The following is a 19,896-nucleotide window of genomic DNA, read 5'->3' on the forward strand; positions in this document are numbered from 1 at the left end:
CCCCCCCAAAGTAGTGGGATTAGGTAGAGTAGTAATTTTAAACCAACGATTGATGATGATGAGAACAAAAAAAAGGAGACCTTTTTAAATATTTTACAAGAGAGAAATCACTAACCGTGTTGTCTTTGTTAGCTCTGTTGTTCGATCTCTTGTTCGGCTTATCTGTAACCTCACCGTCGTCGATTTCATCCTTGTTATTATTAGTCCTCCTTTTCCGAGTCCTCCTCGCCCCAAGGTTTCCAGAATCCTCAGCGATTAATAAGTCTTTTTCCGAGTCCTTCACACCACCTTCGTCTACCTTGTGCTGTGTCTTTCTCGGAGCCCTCTTTCGCTTCTTGGGTCCTTGGTCTTCGTCGTCGTCAGTGACATGGTCAACGTAATTCGCTATCTTCGTAGAAGCTCTCCGAATCCTACGGCCGCGACCGTTCGCTTCTTCAACCACTATAGCAACATCCTCCGCAGAATCCATATCGGAAATATAAAAAAAAAACAATCTCACACTCTCCTCCTCCTCCTCGGCGCAATTCTTCGATCCCTCCCCAGTCCCCCTCAACTACACAGTAACGAAAAACCCTAGACACTCGGAAGATTTTACTGTAGAACTTTTTTTTTTTTTTGGAAACTGAATGGTTCCTCCGATAAACAAAGTAAAAGTTTTGATTTTTCGCTAGTAAATGCCCATTCTTTCTTTCTTTTTTTTTAATTGCTCACAAAATTAATTAATTTTCGTCTCTCTCTCGTTCTAATTATCTTTTTTTTTTTTGGTTCAATCAATGTCACAGTTGACCCGGTCTGGTTTAATGGGTTTGTATTGTATTACCAATATATTAGTAGACCACTAGAGCCGCAAAGAACACGACCCCATTTACTTCTTTAAATCTTTGCCAAACTCGTTAATTAATTTAGGTCAAAGCACTTGGGAAAAGCACGATTTAGGTCAAAAAGGTACGAGTCATCTTCTTCGAATCACAAACTTAGTTGGGGTTTAGGGTTTACTTGGGGGGACACTAGATAGGAATAGAATACACAGTGTTTACTTGCGCTAGAAGATAGGAGCTAGATACAACGTTTTGAAATTACCCACATCGTTTTGATGTTGAGGTTAATATAATGGAAGCTTCTTAATTAGCTGGCTATTGGGTTAATTAGGAGAGTTTTATAAACCTTAACTGTGCTATCTTCTAATTAATTACTTTGATATTCTTCTATTTTTGACTGCGTCTAGGGCTTGTGGATCTCATGGACACCAAAAAAGTGAAATCTGGCTCTAGAGATGCAATCATCAACTCGTTTCCAGATGAGATACTTGCTAAGATCTTGTCCTTTCTTCCTACAAAACGAGCTGCTTCTACATCTCTTATCTCCAAAAGGTGGCGGTATCTGTTTCCATTGATGTTTCAACTCTTTGCATCTCAACATCATTTACATTTCGACTACTCAGATTTAGTATATCCCGAGGAGGGTAAAAGAGAGAGGGGAGATGTTCAGGAGAGCTTCCGGGATTTTGTGGATAAAACCCTTTCGCGTTGCAACTCCGTAAAGAAACTCTCACTGAAATGTCCACGTAGTTCTGCTACTACCGAAACCTGGAACTAGGTGTCGTGGATCTTGATCTGCGTATTCCATTAGGTTTCACTGGTTGGCAAGGAATGCCTACTACTAGTTTTTGCACAATCAAGACGCTGGTTAAGCTAACTATAGAAATAGAGCGTGGTCCACATCGAACCCATATTTATGAAAAAGTGTTTCTTCCAGTGCTAAAGAGTCTATTTTCTCCATGCAGTTTGGTATACCTGCGACACCTTGTGTGATACTATGCTTCCTGGTTGTCCAGTACTTGAGGAATTATTCTTGAATTACTGCAGTACCCCACTTTATGATAGAACAATATACTCTATATCCCACAAAACCCTCAAGAGACTCACATTGAACTACAACAACACTATTGAACACTGTCGCATCATGCGATTGATCAACACACCAAGTCTTGTTTACCTCGACTTCTCTGGTTCCGCTCCTACTCCCTGTTCTACTGCCAAATTCGTGGATTCCCTTGTTGAAGCCAAACTAGATGTTTTCTTGGATTCCAATCCCATATTAACTGAACAGTCGAACTGAAACGGCAATATGAAGCTTACATGAATCTGTGTACGATCATGCATTGGATGCGCAACGTTAAGACCCTTTCCCTGGCTTCTGCTTCTGTTAAGGTCTGTATCTTTGTTTGATATACTCTCTTCTTCCTTGTCTTATTAGTATCATTTTTCTGGTCTGATCATGATCACTTGTTTGTTGTTTACTGTCTTGGTCGTTTCAGGATATGTATTCAAGATGTGTGGCATTACCTTTCTTCTCAAACCTTGTTAAGCTTCATTTTGAGAGTAATACACAACAAGGTTGGGAAGTGCTTCGGCGGATGCTCAACAAATCCCCAAAGCTAGAGACTTTGATCCTCAAGGTGTCTAAATTTAAACTTAATATATAAGCAAATATAATCAATCCACATCGATCCTTGCGCGTCAAGTACTACATACGTACCATCCTCTAACTCTGTATATATATGTTTGTGATGGTTCCTCCAGGGCTTGCGCTGTGTACGTAGTGAGGGAGTCTTCATTGATCGAAATGAAGCAGTGAAGGTGTTGGAGATATATGGGTTTAGAGGAAGTGGTAGAGAAGTGAGACAAGTGAAGTGCTTTTTGCGGGAAATGCAGTGTCTACAAGTGTTGAAAGTCGAAACTGATGCTGATGACTACAAGAAACTGCTACTCATGGATTACCTAATTCTTGGCCTGCCTAAGCGTTCCTCTAAATTAAAAATCCTGTTCTTGTGATCATTCACATTTCCTTGTAGTTGAATTTGGGTTTGGGTTAATTTAGGTTTGATTTGAGTTTTAGTGTTTTTCGAATTTTCAGTTTTCGGATATGGTACCCTGACTTTTCGTTATGAGAAAATGAAGTTTATGTTAGCTAGGAGCCTTCTGTCGAGTGAGTCCTTTGTAATAATAACCATTGCTTCTTCTGAATTGCATTGTATCTTATAAAGTTAAGGTCGATGCAGACTTTGGGAATTGAGAAAAGAAGAGGATGTAAAATTAAGTAAAATGTCAATCTAACTAAATCAGCCATACTTGAAAAAAAATCAGTTTAGAATGAATCACATTTATTTGTTATGGATTTTGTTTTTTTTTTGGCAAACCTATTTGTTATGGATATGAAGCCAAAAGTATTTTTAGTGGGTTGGTTTTCCACTAATCAAAGATATTTTAATCGATGTCTGCTAATGATGTCTTCTCTGTTAGCAACATCTCAACTTTTTCCTTATGTAATTAGAATTTTAGTTTTAATTAAAAATAAGTAACGTTTATTTATTTATTTATTATTATTTTTTTTTTGAACAAAAGTTAAAAATAAGTAACGTAAGTTTCCAAATTTCAATGGATTTAACCAACACATCTAATCATCTATATATCTCACAATTTGATGATCGTACTCATGTCACATAATGTAAAACCAATAATAGTCTTTAGAATCATATGTTAAAGAATCATATTTTGGAAATTAGTGAAGAATGTAGTTAGCTTTCTGCTGTTATGGAGGATCAAATATTATGTCTTTTAAGTTTATTATTTACTTAGTAGTGATTTCAACTTTCCGGCTGCAATTTCAAAATTAACAAAAATTTATTTAAAGTTAACGATAAATCAGTTCAACTATTAGTTTGATAGTCAATCAATTAAAATCAGTTTTGATCTATGATCAACTCAAACAATGGATCGAATCAAAATATGATTTTTCTACTAACTAATTTTTTTTTTGTACTAATGAAGTTTTGTTTTATAGTAAATTTTTATTTTTAAAAACAGTTCTTCTATATACGGTAAAGATAGACGTGGACAAACATTTTACTAATCTACAAAAATGAACAAAAATTAATTAATTTTTTTTTTGGCAAACCTATTTGTTATGGATATGAAGCCAAAAGTATTTTTAGTGGGTTGGTTTTCCACTAATCAAAGATATTTTAATCGATGTCTGCTAATGATGTCTTCTCTGTTAGCAACATCTCAACTTTTTCCTTATGTAATTAGAATTTTAGTTTTAATTAAAAATAAGTAACGTTTATTTATTTATTTATTATTATTTTTTTTTTGAACAAAAGTTAAAAATAAGTAACGTAAGTTTCCAAATTTCAATGGATTTAACCAACACATCTAATCATCTATATATCTCACAATTTGATGATCGTACTCATGTCACATAATGTAAAACCAATAATAGTCTTTAGAATCATATGTTAAAGAATCATATTTTGGAAATTAGTGAAGAATGTAGTTAGCTTTCTGCTGTTATGGAGGATCAAATATTATGTCTTTTAAGTTTATTATTTACTTAGTAGTGATTTCAACTTTCCGGCTGCAATTTCAAAATTAACAAAAATTTATTTAAAGTTAACGATAAATCAGTTCAACTATTAGTTTGATAGTCAATCAATTAAAATCAGTTTTGATCTATGATCAACTCAAACAATGGATCGAATCAAAATATGATTTTTCTACTAACTAATTTTTTTTTTGTACTAATGAAGTTTTGTTTTATAGTAAATTTTTATTTTTAAAAACAGTTCTTCTATATACGGTAAAGATAGACGTGGACAAACATTTTACTAATCTACAAAAATGAACAAAAATTGATCTAGACATTTTTTTATAATAAATTGTTTAATTTATACTAACTATAGTTCCGTACCATACTAAAACTGGATGTGCCACTGAATCTCGGTTAAATAATTCCACACCATACTCAAAATTGAATATTTGATTATATTATAGAGCGTCAGTCGTGCTCAGGCTATTTGTAGTTTAAGGTGGATAAAAATTGTGACTTTTACTATTAAAAATATTAAAATATTAATATTAAAATATATTTTTTATTTCAAAGACAACAATAATATCAAGAGGAAAACAAAATAGTTTATCCAATCTTTTCTATCTTTTTTCTTAAAAATATTTTTAGCCACAATTCCAAAACATAATTCTTTATTTTTAATTATCTTTTTTTATTAATTGTCTTCCATTAATATTTTTATACTATAATTATAACTATAAAACATAATTATTTTATGTGCCAAAATTTCCTTATACATAAAAAATATTAATTTTCTTGTAATTATATCATAGATTTCTCAAACAAAACACCATTTTACGAACATATTTATGTTATCAACTTAGATATATATATATATACCTAGATAGAAAAAAATGTGGCTTAATAAATTTAAAAAAATTGGTGGTTTAGGGCAAATGCCCTTTCCACAACACCTTAAGCACGATACTGTATAAAGGTGACAAAAATAGATATCAAATCTAACATATTTTTTATTGTGTTAAAAGTCTTAAAAATTAAATGATAGTCATAAGCTATAATGTCGTTTAATTCAGAGACTAATGGTTTAGCAGTCAAAACCATGGAACGATTACGAAAGGTTAGGAAAGATGCTAGGTTGGATTTGGTGACTTGTGTCCGATTGTTTAATTTTTAGTTTTTCAATGATTTTTGTTTAATTCTTTATATAAATTTACTTTTAGTTTAGAAGTTGTCAACTTATATTCTTAAAAAACACTTTAAATTATGTTTATCCAATTTGGACCCTTATGAACATTCACTGATTGCACATCCTCTATTTATATTGTATACAACTCACACAAGTCTTCGGTTTAATCCTGGTCAGAAATTGATTTTTTTTTTGGGAATTAGTAATTACGAATTAGGCCTACGAAGAAGCCCATAACGCCGAAAGAAAGGCCCATATTAAAGCTTAAACCCCCCCCCCCNCCCCCCCCCCCCCCCCCTTTTTGCCTCCTCACTCCTCAGCTTCGTCAACAAAAGAGGGGTGGTGTCTCTGAGATAAGGAGGAAGGACAAAAAGGAAGACAAAGAAGGTGAAAAAAAAAATGGCGAATCTCAACTCAGCTATCGATTCTGGGTTTTGGGACCAGAACGTTTCTTCACCACAAACCCTTGAAGGCACGGTTCGCTCTGTTCCTGGTGAGCCATTCCCCGTAGATGGAGCACGAGCCAGCCGCTCTCACCGGATTCAACAGCTCTCTCTGCTTCGCGAAGGCTTTCCTCTTGGAATCATTCCTGCTTTTGCTCCTGCTTCTGACAAGAGACTTGGCTCTTTCTCTCTCAATTCTCTCTTGCTCAGTCCTTCCTCTAACAACTGGTACTTATCTTTTAAACCTCTCTTCACTTTGATTGTGTGGTGTTTTAAGTAAGTAATGCTTAAAAGGTCTTTGCTGAGAATTTGAAAAACAAGATTCAAACTTGTGAAATAGAAACCAATTTGGACACTTTTTGTCCTTTTCTAGGTGTTGGGTTTGTTGAGACATTTGATTAGGTCTGTTTGGCATTTTTAACTCAGGTGGCTAGGATTGGTTGGACAGTTTAAACCAAGGAAGCTCTTTTCTGATATCAAAGCAGATATTAGCAATGCGGAAGAGTGGGATCTTCAAGTTGTCAAAGATACAGCAAAACACTTTGTTGACAAATCCCTTTACTCTATTGGTTTATGGACTCAGATTGCGTTGGGTACTTCTTCTTCTCTCTTGTTTAGCACTGAACGCCTTGGAGATAAAAAGGGACTCCGAAACAAGTTGATGTTGGTTCATCCGGTATGTATCTCTCTCTCTCTACTGTACCCATGATGGATTCTTTTGTATGTTTTAAACCACTTCTAATTTGATTTAGTTTGAGCTGATGAGCAGCTTGAGGAGCATGATCTCACTGTGGAAGCAGCTTGGCCAGATCTGTTTTTGGATAATAAAGGACGTTTCTGGGATGTTCCTGAATCATTAAACGTTGACGTCTCATCACTTGTTCCAGAATCAGGGCTTCGTTACCGGTTTGGTCTCCATAAAAGCAGGGGTAATCCTCAGCCTGTGAGTGCTGGTGTTGCTGAGACTGTTGGTGATGCTCCTACTTCTTTGATGCCTGGTTTATGCGCCAAGGCTGCAGTTTCTTACAAGGCTAACAGAGACTTGTGGAGGTCAGAAGAGAAAGAAGTCAAGACAGAAGACAAGACAGAAGAAGAAGAGGATGCACCTGTGTTTCTGCCTTATGATGTACGTCTACAGGAGCCTCATGCAGCAATTTCTGGAATAGTAGGTACTCTCTTGAAAAACCCGTTCGCTTAAAGAAGTCTCTTTCCTTTTTTCTTTTTCTTGACCTTTGAATTGAATGCTGAGTTCTCAATGTTGACTCTCTAGGTAGCAGCTTGGCAGCTTGGATCACAGGCCGAGGCATGTTGGCTAATGGCAAGAAGCGTAGTCCGATAAGCGCAGACGTATTTGGTTCTGCTTGTTACACATTCCAAAAAGGACGGTTTAGTAAGTTGTATGGCGATCTAACACGAGTAGATGCTCGCGTGGACTTGCCTTCAGCTTCTGCTCTTGCTAAAAAAATCTTCCATGCATTTCGAAGATCGTCAGGTAGTAGTAACAACTCAGATGACACATTGTGGTCTCCCAGACTCAACCTGATTTTCCAGCAACAGGTAATGATCCTTTGTACAAATATCAAAAGGCATAGTCTTCTTTGATTGTAAAGAATGTATATCAATCACTGTTTTTTTTTTGTTTTCTGCAATAATTTTGCAGGTTGCGGGTCCGATTGTTTTCCAAGTAGACTCGCAGTTTCAGGTAGGTGCTGCACGAATGGAAGATCTAATTTACAGTTTGAATTACTCCTTGAGGCTTCTTGAGTCTGGCAAAATCGTGGCTTGGTATTCCCCAAAGAGAAAAGAAGGCATGATCGAGCTGAGAGTTTTTGACTTTTGATTTAGTATCCTCCTTTTGTGTGTGTACCAACCAGTTAACATTTGTATCAGAAGATGCTTTAAATTAGCAACAAGTCTTTTTTAGTCAACTCTTTGAAGATCATTTTTTTTATGCTATTGCTCTGTTCCACTACTTCTTCAACGAGTCTAACATTATTCCAAACATTCTCTTTCAAACACATCATCAAAGCTCATTGTGAAGAGAATCGTGTAGAAGAAGCACTCCAACTATTCCATCACGCCAACAGAGGTATTGATCCCGACTACCACACATACAGGATTCTGACAAAAGGTTTGGTCAACACCGGGAGGGTCCATGAAGCTCTGGTTATAGCTAAGGCGTGTTTTCTGTGCAATGCAACTGTAGTCAGCGATCTGATTCGCGGCTTCTTGGATCAAGGAAACCTTGACAAGGCTTCTCAGTTATTCGATAGATTGATCTGATGTGAAGAAGTACCTGATTCTTGGGGTATTGCGTCGAGGGGATGAAGAAAAGGCCTATGAGAAATTGGCGGAGCTTAAGTGGATAACTCACGTCTACGATACTAGATATGATATGTTGCGATTGTGACTAGTGCATTCATGGATGGAGTACTAGTTCGAGCAAGGATGAAGCTATCAAGTGTTACAATAATTTAGAGTTGGTTAATGTCACGGAAACTCTTGGACCTTCTCAAGTATGGCAAAAAAACTGAAGTTTGGTCCTTGTTCGACCAGGTTTTGGAAAGCGAGGAACTGTTCAAACAGGATGGTTGATGCATAAGGGTTGCTTGGCTCTCTTGTTTTCAATACATTTTGTCTTAAGCATGTCAGAATTCAAACTGAAAGTGATCTCAATTGATATCAAATTGAAAGATTAACAGAAAACAACAATTGCAGTCTGACAATTACAAGATACTTCTAAAAACTTCAAATCATTAAATGTTTCCTCTCGCTCTCTTGGACAACTCTTGGAAAAGACTTCACTCAACAAGGGCCAACAAGTCACTCTCTTTACAGAAGCAATGCCTAGCACCGGTCCCCAAATCGACCTGAGTAATAAATTCAGAGATGTTTCAGTTCTACATTCCTAAAAACCGCACAAAAACAACAACAATTGATCAACATTTCACTGCAGAGAAGCTGAATTCACCTCATAAGCGCTCACGTCAGAGAACAGAACCTGTGATAGGCAAAGGAGAAAGATATAAAGAGAAGAAAATTACAGAAGTTACACAATGGATGATGACTACGAATTTTGAGTTAAGAAGAAACCATTACCTTCTTTCCAGGTCCAACTTGTTGTCCAACCTCAGAACCAACAGAGATAACCTAAAAATGATACTCTAATCTTGATTTATTCAATCAAATATGCTAAGTCATATATTAACATAAAGGAGGAATGACTTACCTCTCCTGTTAGGTACCTCTCAAACTTCACAGCTGCTTTAGGCAACAAAACTCCACCTGAAGATTTCTGCAAGACAAAACAAGTTACAAAGAGCCACTAAGTGTTTTTTTCGAAATTTCTTTGGCAATTGATTTGATTTCTACTTGTACTGCTTCTTGATAATAAAAATGACATTTCAGACAGTAAATGAGCTAAACTGACCATAGGAAGATCTTCAAGACGAACAAGAACCCTGTCTGCTTGAGGAACAACCTGCAAATGTTATCATATCAACACAAAGATTAGTCACCAATTTAAAACAGAGAAACCAATTATACATTTGCGGATGAAATTAAACGAAAAGGCAGTACCTTTGAAGGTTCCCATTTGGTGGAAATAGCTTTGATTCTAAGACAACCTCTTTGACTTCCTGCAGATAAACGAGCGGAAAAAAACCATGAACAAAAAAAAATATATATATATCAAATCCGAATGGGAACAAACATAATAAGTTCGAGATATGTAATTACCAAGAAGCCTGTTGTTGTTAGCTGTAGGAGGACTACTGGTTTTGACCGGGAAAGCAAAGAAAGGTTTTGGTAGAGAGACGAAAGTAGAAGCCATTGCAGGATAAGGTTTTTTTTTTGCAGAAGCAGCAGCTAAGATCTTCTTCTTCCTCCGTCGCGATTTTGGCTACACTCTTCTCGTTGGTTCTTCTTATGGGCCAACATTACGGCCCATTTAACTATTTAATGTTATATATTAAACCGAAAATCTCAATTTAGACCAGAGTTATGTTATGAAAGCCAAACCGATGTAAATCTATTATGTTTTGTCAAACTGAGAATTGTCAATTTGTTGTTCTATTAAGCTAACATGTGTATTTTGGAGTAAGAAAACCATTTGTATTTATGCTTAACGTAGTGTTAAATTCAAACACCTCAAATGACTAGAACAAGAACTATGTCAGGATCAGGATCCTCCGGAGCTGCCAAATCCAAGAGTACATTATACCAACGGTACAGTATGTTGAGATCAACATTAAAGGAATAAATGGGTATTTGTCACCTAGAAAATACGGATGTAAGAATTGAGACACCATCTCTACTATAAACAAACCCATTAGATAACACTTCTCAAAACATCCAATCTTAAACTTGCTCTTTATTTCACCACTCTCCTTCTTCTGAGCCTTATTATCTGCGTATTGAGCTGTAAAGCCGAGCCACATTACCATGGAATGCAATAACAACAGCAGAACCTTGATCGGGTATTCCTGTGGCTCATACAAGAGTGGAAAAAGGGAATAGCAAGAAACTGCAGGAGAAATAAAGAGATTAGTACATGGAATGATTGGTTATGCACAAATGTGGGTGCTGGTTAGAAGGAGGATATCATATACCTATCGAAACAAGAAAGTAGTGCTTAGCATCTTCTACACTCTGCACTGCAACAATTGCAAGTGGGATGGTGAAGTGAAGTGATGCTTTCTCATGGACGTGCCATCCAAACAGAAAACCACATGTGTATGCATACGCTATCCATCTAGCAACACGCCCCGGGTGTGTTTTTTTCCAGGCTTTGACCAGACATGGAGATATCGCAAGTAATACCAGTGCAAGTGTTGTCAATGGGGTGATCTGTCATTTGCACAAGTCCAAGAGAAATAAGATCAAGCAGAACATTCATGAGACATGACAGAGATAAACAAATAACAGAATGATCAACTGAGTGTAGTACCTGCGGAAGAACTGCAAAAGGTGAAGAATTCCCAACTAAACCACCGGTGAAAGAAGCAGAAGGAATCTGAATATCAAACCCGAACTTCCGTAGCAAAAAGGCAAGCCCTTTGTCGAGTATTATATAGAAAACCCAAAAGTTAGGTGCCCAGTATGCATGGCACAATCCTCTCCCGAAAGGAAACATCCGACTAATGACTTGCTGTATCTGCAACACAACGAGAGAAAACAAGAAACAGCAAACCATAAGATGCTTTCTCAATCAAATCAATTTAGGAAAAGGTTCACTGATAAAACTTGGTTAGATTTCTGTTAATCTCAACAATGGCATTAGCTTTCTATCCAATCAGGACAATCACTCATGAAATTGACAAGTAACAGAGAGAGTAGAGTTCTCTATAACAGTAGTTTCACAATGTAAACAGTGAGATAAGTTCTCCCAGCACCAAATTCAAACACATTGCTCCAAATCAAGCAGGACAAAACGACTTAAAATCTCCTAAAGACAATAAGCACAATAGAATCTTCAGCTAACATTCGTAAAGAATTTCACAATATTTTCCAACATTGTAAAAAAAAACAAAACTTTCTTCCATTAAAAGAAAGAAGAACTAACACTAACCTGTCCATGGTAGATAAAAGGTCCATAAGCGGCGACAAAAACCGCCACAACCACCGCACCAACGGTTACAAGCCGTCGGAAACCAGTAACTAAAACGGACCAGCAATAATGCCTAAGGAGATAAACAAAGTAAACCGGAGCAGCCACGGCGAACAAATGCTTAAAGCATAGAAGAACAGCGAATAAGAACCCACCCAAAAGATCTCTCCCTTCTTGAAGAAACGAAATCGAAAGCAACAACCAACCCAATAAGAATCCATTATACTGAAAATGAATATGATCTACGATCAATAACCCCGGAGACCAAATCACCAATGCACAGATCAGGTTCCGCTTCATGGTTTCTAGTTTCCGAGTTAATCTGTAAACACCGTAGAGAAGACATAGATCCGAGACGATTACGCTGATTCGTTGGAAGTAAATCACAGATTCGGCACCGTAATCGATTCCTAATTGAAGATCCACGATCCTGGGATCTACGAGACGCGCGAAAACAGAGAGGAAGCGTTCGAAGTAAGCGAAGAACGGAGGGTAATCGAGAGTCCATTGGCTAGTCTCGTCGAAGTACCATCTGGTAAGAGGAAGAGAGTGTGTGATAGCTAGCCAGTTGCGGTGTACCTCGAAATCCGTGCTCCTGTAAGACGGGATGAGAAGGAGCTTCACGGCGGTGGCCACGGCGAAGAACCAGAGCAGAAGTCGCCGGTCCTTGTTCTCCCGGTGATCCATCTCGGCACCGATAGACTGATAACATTAGCGACCGTTGATTTACAAAACCCATTGTGATATGGGCCTAATTTGGACCATGACTCGGCCCGTTTGATAAAGTAGGTTTACGTGGCGTTGTACACATGGCACTAGGTAAATGGTCGTAATATATGACATGGCACTGCGTGTGAATTACTTTACTGATATCGGTTTAAACCGGTTTAACTAGAAATAAATTAGATTTGTGTGAATAATTCCTACTACCTACCTTTGACAACCGCCCAAAAGGAAGTAGCTATTGGCTACTGGCTATAGGTAGACCATATGAAATTAACCAACGGCTGCGATTTTTTCTGCAAACCCGAATATCTGAGATCATATCTGAACCGTAGGAATACAAAACAGCAGATTTAATAACCCCATGCAAAACAAACATCTTAAAGACCCTCCACCAAACCGCCACGTATGAGGAACTACGATCACAGCTGGCGCACGAGCGAGGATCACCGCACGTGTCAAAATAAGAGAGAGGGGGAGGGTAGGGCAAACGGGGTACAAAGGGAGCTGTCATGGGCCCGAGAGACATGGACGTTGATAATTGGGCCTAATGAGAGGTGATGGTGGGGCCCATTAATGAATACAGTCTGAGTCAGCTCGTTTGATATTCCCAACTCCGACGCCTTGTTGTATCGACAGATGACAAGTTGTGTGGTCCAGTGCTCACAATTATGTTTATATACTAATACTACTACTACTTCTTTCCTTTTTTTCTTTTTTTTTTTGGCACTTTATTATTATTGATTGACCACTACTAAAACATCTGTTTTTTTTTTGTATCTATTACTACTACAACTTCTTTTTTGTTTTTCTGAGCTGAGGCCTGAGTGTGTGTTTGTATATATTATAGGTTAATATTAATTTTTTAAAAAGTTAATAATTGGTTAGCCGTTTGTAAATGTGAGTCATTGCTTACTCAGATACATTCAGTTTTCTTGACGTGATCTTTATTTTAATAGAATAAATTATGATAGTGGTTTCTTACCTTAGAAAGTCAGAAATCTGCTGTTTCGTGTTATTAGAATAGAAAGATCCGTATTATAATCATAAAATATTATTTCAAGTCGGTATCTGATATTTTAACCTACGTGACACGTATAGTTTACACAGATTTAATATTATTAAACGAGAATTAAACTCCCGACTCTAACATTAATACTATAATAATAATAAATGAATAAAATAGGTCGGTCACGCTCTTGCTACAAATACAAACGTCATACATTTATTCAATGGACACATGTTCTAGAACTTTTATGACTTACTTAGATCTTATTGTGTAAGTTTATGACTAATTTATGTAGATCGTATTTGTGTAATTTTTGTTTTGTTCTTAACAAAGATTGCGCCGAAGACGTTATACAGAATTTCAACTAAGAGGATTTTAACTATTATATATACGTATGTCCATGTATGAGATTTAACGTTCATCCAATAGATTCTTTGGAATACTTTTTTTACCTGGAGCAGTACACGTGTACGAAGTTGCTTTTGTCTCATTTGAAAACACTAATATAAATATACTCACTCTTCTTGACTCTACTACAGTAAAAATAATAATAAATAAAAAAAACGTTACTATCCAGTATATGTCTAGAGAGGAAGAAGTAAACGAAAAACATACAAGTACAAGCAAAGCATTAAACAAAAAAAAATGAGAGGTGATGATAAATTACACAGTTACACATGTACACACACATGGAATGAAACATTGTCCAGGAGAAATGAATCCTAAGAAGAAAGTACATACACACACGAGAGAAGACAGATTAAAAATACAAAATTAATTTAGTAGTGAAAAATATCAGCAAAACAAAAAAATTATAGAAAGATTCAATAAATGTAAAATGGAAAAAGTCCATCAATCATGCGGTATGCATGTTATTATTTGTTTTGTGGCCAACGAATCTTACAAAAACGCAAGACTTGTTTGATTCCCCTCCTCCAACCAGATCCACCCAAATTATTGTATTCCCATAAAACTTTGTGTATGGTTCTTTATTGCTCGACGATACCAAAGAAACAAATTTATATGCTTGCTTAATCTTTTTTTTTTTTACTCGAAATTCGTTTTTACAATATAGAAAGAAAATAGTACAAAAGAAATGGTAATAATTGGTACGGAATAAGAGTCTGATACATTGTATTTAAACTTTTCGAGAGGTAAAATAAAATAATCAGAAAAAGAATTTTTTCACCCAACACAAAAAAGACAACAATAATGATAATATAATTAAAAAGTAGTAGTATAATGAATGATTGAACTTTAACGTAGAGATCTTTCGAGACGGGAGATTCGGTTACGATGAACGGTGAGGATTTATCGTAGAGTACTGTAACAAAAGTGGTCCGTGACACAGGTAATGCCACTCAAGTCAATGAGAAAGTCCGAAACTCCGGCTTTATATATCAGCACCAAATCAATCAGCTTCTTCCTCCTCCTCCTTCTCTCTTTCTTTTTCTGCTTCCTCTCGAATCTGCTTATTATCCTCTCGCAGTTTGCTTATCTTTCGTGTAAATTAATTCGAAAGTTTTTTTGTTTGTGAAGATCAGATAAGTGAATGGCTTCGTATTACTCTGGTTTTTTGAGTTGTGAAGAGCCACACTTTTTGGAATCTTGTTCTCTTTGCCGTAAACACCTTGGTCTTAACTCCGATATCTTCATGTACAGGTACTTAAAGATTCAAACTTTTTTCTAATACGCTACATTAGATTCTGGATCTGGGTTTTTTTTTTTTCTTCTGAAAGCGATATAATTTAGTCTGGTTCTGATTTTTTTTTTGTTTGTTTGTGATTTACAGAGGAGACAAGGCTTTTTGTAGCAAAGAGTGTAGAGAAGAACAGATTGAATCTGATGAAGCCAAGGAGAGAAAGTGGAGAAAATCGTCAAGATCTCTCCGGAAAAACTCTTCGTCTGAAACTAAAGAATCCGTCGCCGGTAACACCGTACGGGCAGGAACTCTTGTGGTGGCTTAGTAGAAGAAAATTTTATTACATAAATATGAAAGCAAATAGTGTTTTTTTTTCTTTTGTATACCTTTTTTTTTTTTTTTTGTTTAAAATCTATCATCCTTCAAATCAGAAAACCCTTCTTCTTAAACCACACTCATAATATCTCTCTCCCCAAGAGCTGCAAAAGTTTCTGCTCTGTTTCTATGTTGGATTCAGATCGGAATCTGAGAACATTGTAGATCTGGTTTTATGTAAATGAATGTGGAGTTTTGGGAAGGGACAGAGAGAGAGTGTAAGAAGAAAAGGTTCCATTGTTTTGTAATCTTGGGGTTGAAATTTTGTTCGATTGTGTTTCATAAAGAAGAAACAGAGCATAATAACTATGTTCTAATAAAAATTCAATTTTCTTTTATCTTCGTATGATCGTTTCTTAATAAACCGACATAATTCGTTTCCGTAGCTGTTTAATTGGAAAGTTTTGTTTTGATTTCGAAGAACAAATTAGTCTCTTTCGATTGTTCTTGGCGGTATGCAATATACGGTGATAACTAAAGAACTCCGGTGAATCTTTTTTAAATGTGGAAAAGTGACAGCTCTTTTTTGGGCCTAAAGTGGGCTTTCTCAAGCAGCCTTTATGCATTATTAAGACATTGACACTTCCCACCTTCTATGAAGAGTAGTTTAGTTGGTAGGTACATAAATAAGTAGCCAGAACTAATCAAAGGTCATCATATATTTGTTGTAATTTATCATGGCCTCATGGGTACTAATTTATGTTCGTTTACTTGTTCTATAAGGAATGAAGAAAATGTGCATCTTTGACTTTCTTAACAACAACCTTATTTATTATTACATTCAAAATTTAATTATGTAAGTTTTGGTTGTTAACTTAACTAGCGCAATGAAACGGTAGAATACAATATACAATATAGATCTATGTTCTTTTTCAAGTGTTCATTATGCACGTTTAGTTTGGGCCTTTTCCCTTTGTCTCCTTATGCATTTTTTAGATATCCTGAATTTTGCTTATTTCATTTCATATAATACCTAACTTTGTTGCAAGGTGTATCCTCAAGTATATATCATCAGATTCATTTTAATGGTATATTTGGCAGTCCATATAAATTCATTTCCTCTAGTTCGTCTCTAACGGTAAGGGAATGATGGAGAAGGCAGTAGATGTTGACATGTTGTGCTTCAATTACAGGCCCTATAACAAGACAGATTCCCTGGCTTCCTCCAAAGTTTTCTAAAGTTTGCATACCGAGTTCTCTTGATTGAGATCTTTCTCCATCAGTCTTCTAAAATTTCCCACCTCTAATTACAAGCCCTATCTCAAGACAGATTCAGTTTTTTTTTTTTTTTGGTAAAAAAGACAGATTCAGTTGCTTCCTCTTTTTCATGGATCCCTGAAGTGCATGTATGCAGCACAGATGAGACATGAAATGAAGGGTTAAACAAAAATGTGTCTGGGATGGGGTTTAAAGAGATGCAAATGGTTAAGTGCTTTGGTTTGGATTAAGATCAGTATCAAAACTGACTGCAGCTCTAGTTGTTGAAGCCTTAAGCCTTTGATGGGCAATGGTGAGTTTTAGGATTCTCGGTTTTAAGGAAGTTGTATTTGAAATTGATGAAGCAAATGTGATTTCAGCTGCTAGCATCTAATAAATATCCTTCATGATATCGATTATCGAGGTAAAATAGCTCCTCCAATTGTGAGCATTTACATTTACCGTCCATGAGCCAAATATTGGTCTCACTGCAAAACAAGCTATGTATATGTTTAAATTTGTATGAATCTTTCAATGATTCTTTAGTGTTGGTTAAAGTCTAGTGTCAGAGCTCAACTGGCAATTGCTTAATGGAGTTGGTACACGTTTGATCAATCTTTATCTTTCAATAATTCAACAACTTGTCAATGTATTATTGATTGTCCACGATTTAAGGAGGATATTGAGGGGACTGAAACACCATGTAACAAAACTACGCATATAACGCATGACTTGTCGACGTATAAAAAGTACAAAACACGATTCTCCAGTGATTAGTTCCGTATAACACAAGAAACTTTAAGATAAGAATACACATAAAATTCCCAGCAATTATAATCAACAGTTACGCAAAATCCACCCATCTGGTAAATGATTTTAATTGATTACTCACAGCTAAAGAATTTCCCAAGACCCATGTATCCACCAAAGAACGGTTCTATAGAGAAGATTCTACTTTGAACTTCCAAGATTACATAGTGAAAGACTTAAAAGTGCCGACCTTTTTCTCATTAGCTCTTCTCATCCCCCAACCACAGTTTAGTATCATCCAGTTCAAACCCGTGACCATCAGAACTGTATTCAACCACAGGACTGGTGAGAGTATCATTGCTTGTTGTGTACCTTAAAGCCAAAGATCTTAGGAACGTAGTTTTGAGTCGGCTTCTGCGGTTTCATGTTCCCATAGGCCATGAGAAACAAATGAGGGAAAGTAGTTCCAAAGTAAGCTCCATCAATGTCTGCAATAAGCATTAAGGAAAAAAAACACTAAGACAAGAGGACAACACTCTTTGTCTACAAAGAGTTATGCAAGCAGACAAGCTAATCGCTAGTAGAATGCATCATGTTATGCTATATATAAGATTTAATGCCTTTTTGAACAAAGGAAAAAGGATACTGCCTTGGTATTTAGAACGCGGGTAGTAAATATCCTCGCATTTTGGGCAGTATATCTTCACTGTGCTAGACCTCGGGATATCAGATTGCCCAACCGGAAGACAAGATTGTCCACAGCAGAAAACTCTCGGGCATCTCCCGAAATCATAGTTCTTATACTTCTCCATCTACAAAAGAGATTCAGCAAAATACATCATTTAAACGATCAATCAGAAACAAAGATATAGAAACTGTAGAAGAACTCTTGTTTCTTACCATAGCAGCCATTCCTTTAGTAGTGAGAATATAACGAACATGAATAAGACCATACAACATCTCAGCAGCTGATTCCACCATCTCGTTCTGTTCTTCAGTAAACATATCACCTAAACCCATAAAGAAAATTCCCCACAAAGAGATGAGACAAAGTAAAAGCCTAATTTATATCAAAACACTTTTTTCACTAACCGTTTGATGATTCAACGTCCAAAATAAGATCAAGAGCATAATCATAGTAAGGAACTTGACCACTCAACCCACAGAGATTAAAATCATCTTGTATATAATCTTCATCTACTTCACAGAAAAACTCATTCCCTCTCAAATTACAAAACCACGAGATCCACGATGTATCATCACCTTCTGAACCACTCACATCTGATCCTTCACTATCTGTATCAGATTCAACTGCAAACCCAAAACAAAAAAAAAAACAAAACTTTATGAATACCCAGATCAGGAAATCTCGAGATAGTACTAAAATTGAGTGAGAATTAAGAAACTAACCATCGGGGGAGCGAGAATCAAGCTGAGGTTTAGCAGTGGAAGTAGAAGGGAAAGAATCTTTATCCTTAGAAGAGAAAGCCCTAGATGTAGAAGGTGAAGTTTTCTTAAGATGTTTGTCTAAAGCATCATTGATTCGTTTCCGATCAATACCTCCACCAAGGATCTCCGATCTCGATGATCCACCACCACCCATTATTCCTCCTCCTCCGCTCCGATCCTTGTACATAACTCGATTCAATCCCCCTCAATGGAAAGAAAAAAAATCAAAGCTTTTAGATTCTCAAAGTCGTCTTTTTCTTCTTATCATCAGAACACAAGGAGAGAGAGAGAGGCGGAGAAATCTAGGGTTTCAAGATATTTTTTTGATCACAGAGTAGAAGAAAGAGAGAAGAGGTAAAGAGTGCTCTGCTTTTCCCTGTTTGTCATTCTCTTCTCTCTAATACTGTTTTGTTTTGTTCTCTTTGATTTTTTTTTTATCCCTCTGCTCATCCTTTTTTTTTCTTTTTAATTTTATGATTTTACAAATGGGCTTTTCTTATTGGGCCGTATGATACTGACAGTAGTTATAGAAGAAAACATTCCTTTTGTACTTTTTTTTTTTTTTTACTATGATGATGTTTCTAAATTACTTCCTCTCTCACATAGTTAATTTAACGTTTTAGATAATAATATTTATCTTCAAAGATTGATATTTTGAATATTTTTAATAAATTTTTGTTTTAATAATTATTGATGTTGTAGAATGTATGGAACGAGAAAGTGTGAAAGTAAAAAAATATTAAAAAAATAAGTTACAAAAGGTTATAAATAAAATAAAAAAATTATCAGAAAACAAAATTAATTATATATTTCCTTTATTTTAATATGTGTGTAAAATCCTAAACATCAAACTACACGAGAGGAGTAAATTTTAGGAAGAAAGAAATCATAAAGTTTTAAACTTTTTTTCTATTTTTGTATCAACACGGTCGTAATAATTGACTTGTGCCTTTCCTGCTTGGTAATGGTGATATGTTTTGGTTGGTCGATCTATTGTCCAAACTTAAAATTAGTTTAGAGATTATTTAAATTAGTTTAAGATCTTGTAAATTTAGTTGTGGAAATCAGGAAATGTAACTCATAAACGCAACTTATAACATTATTTTGCTGAATAAGTTTGGACATTTGATTTTTTTTTTTTTTAAA

General features: G+C 35.9%; 6 protein-coding genes and 1 pseudogene across 7 annotated transcripts in view; 3 read left to right on the forward strand and 4 right to left on the reverse strand.

The window, feature by feature from the left end:
- The window catches only part of LOC104793410 (lysine-specific demethylase JMJ25-like), a gene marked incomplete in the record, with an annotated part of 6,378 nt that extends 5,729 nt beyond the window's left edge, over nt 1-649 (reverse strand). Inside the window, 1 exon segment of the mRNA XM_019226851.1 lies at nt 326-649. Within this exon segment, the coding sequence (XP_019082396.1) occupies nt 326-469 (144 nt within the window).
- Nucleotides 1,232-2,932, forward strand: LOC104793412 (annotated as a pseudogene).
- Nucleotides 5,868-7,925, forward strand: LOC104793413 (protein TRIGALACTOSYLDIACYLGLYCEROL 4, chloroplastic). Its single transcript, XM_010519766.2, has 5 exons — nt 5,868-6,225; nt 6,424-6,673; nt 6,767-7,166; nt 7,268-7,554; nt 7,658-7,925. Exons 1-5 carry the CDS (start codon nt 5,954-5,956, stop codon nt 7,835-7,837), a joined length of 1,389 nt encoding a protein of 462 aa, XP_010518068.1. The 5' UTR covers nt 5,868-5,953; the 3' UTR covers nt 7,838-7,925.
- On the reverse strand, nt 8,616-9,897 carry LOC104793414 (10 kDa chaperonin). The gene is made up of 7 exons (XM_010519767.2): nt 9,736-9,897; nt 9,577-9,635; nt 9,428-9,478; nt 9,227-9,292; nt 9,097-9,147; nt 8,969-8,998; nt 8,616-8,867 (listed from the first exon to the last, which is right to left on the reverse strand). The coding sequence occupies exons 1-7, from the start codon at nt 9,827-9,829 to the stop codon at nt 8,799-8,801; spliced, it is 420 nt and encodes a 139-aa protein (XP_010518069.1). The 5' UTR covers nt 9,830-9,897; the 3' UTR covers nt 8,616-8,798.
- On the reverse strand, nt 10,089-12,326 carry LOC104793415 (probable dolichyl pyrophosphate Glc1Man9GlcNAc2 alpha-1,3-glucosyltransferase). Its single transcript, XM_010519768.2, has 4 exons — nt 11,567-12,326; nt 10,946-11,152; nt 10,608-10,845; nt 10,089-10,522 (listed from the first exon to the last, which is right to left on the reverse strand). The coding sequence occupies exons 1-4, from the start codon at nt 12,290-12,292 to the stop codon at nt 10,167-10,169; spliced, it is 1,527 nt and encodes a 508-aa protein (XP_010518070.1). The 5' UTR covers nt 12,293-12,326; the 3' UTR covers nt 10,089-10,166.
- LOC104793416 lies at nt 14,740-15,682 on the forward strand. Its single transcript, XM_010519769.2, has 2 exons — nt 14,740-14,999; nt 15,130-15,682. Exons 1-2 carry the CDS (start codon nt 14,890-14,892, stop codon nt 15,302-15,304), a joined length of 285 nt encoding a protein of 94 aa, XP_010518071.1. The 5' UTR covers nt 14,740-14,889; the 3' UTR covers nt 15,305-15,682.
- LOC104793417 (putative casein kinase II subunit beta-4) lies at nt 17,250-19,174 on the reverse strand. 2 transcript variants are annotated; one of them, XM_010519771.2, is made up of 5 exons: nt 18,712-19,174; nt 18,394-18,612; nt 18,202-18,311; nt 17,951-18,113; nt 17,250-17,789 (listed from the first exon to the last, which is right to left on the reverse strand). In XM_010519771.2, exons 1-5 carry the CDS (start codon nt 18,935-18,937, stop codon nt 17,656-17,658), a joined length of 852 nt encoding a protein of 283 aa, XP_010518073.1. In that variant the 5' UTR covers nt 18,938-19,174; the 3' UTR covers nt 17,250-17,655. The 2 variants fall into 2 exon arrangements, with proteins under 2 accessions (XP_010518073.1, XP_010518072.1); XM_010519770.2 differs by having other exon boundaries at nt 17,948-18,113.

The sequence above is a fragment of the Camelina sativa genome, chromosome 6, assembly GCF_000633955.1.
Source record: "Camelina sativa cultivar DH55 chromosome 6, Cs, whole genome shotgun sequence".
In the NCBI taxonomy this organism is placed as follows: Eukaryota; Viridiplantae; Streptophyta; class Magnoliopsida; order Brassicales; family Brassicaceae; genus Camelina; species Camelina sativa.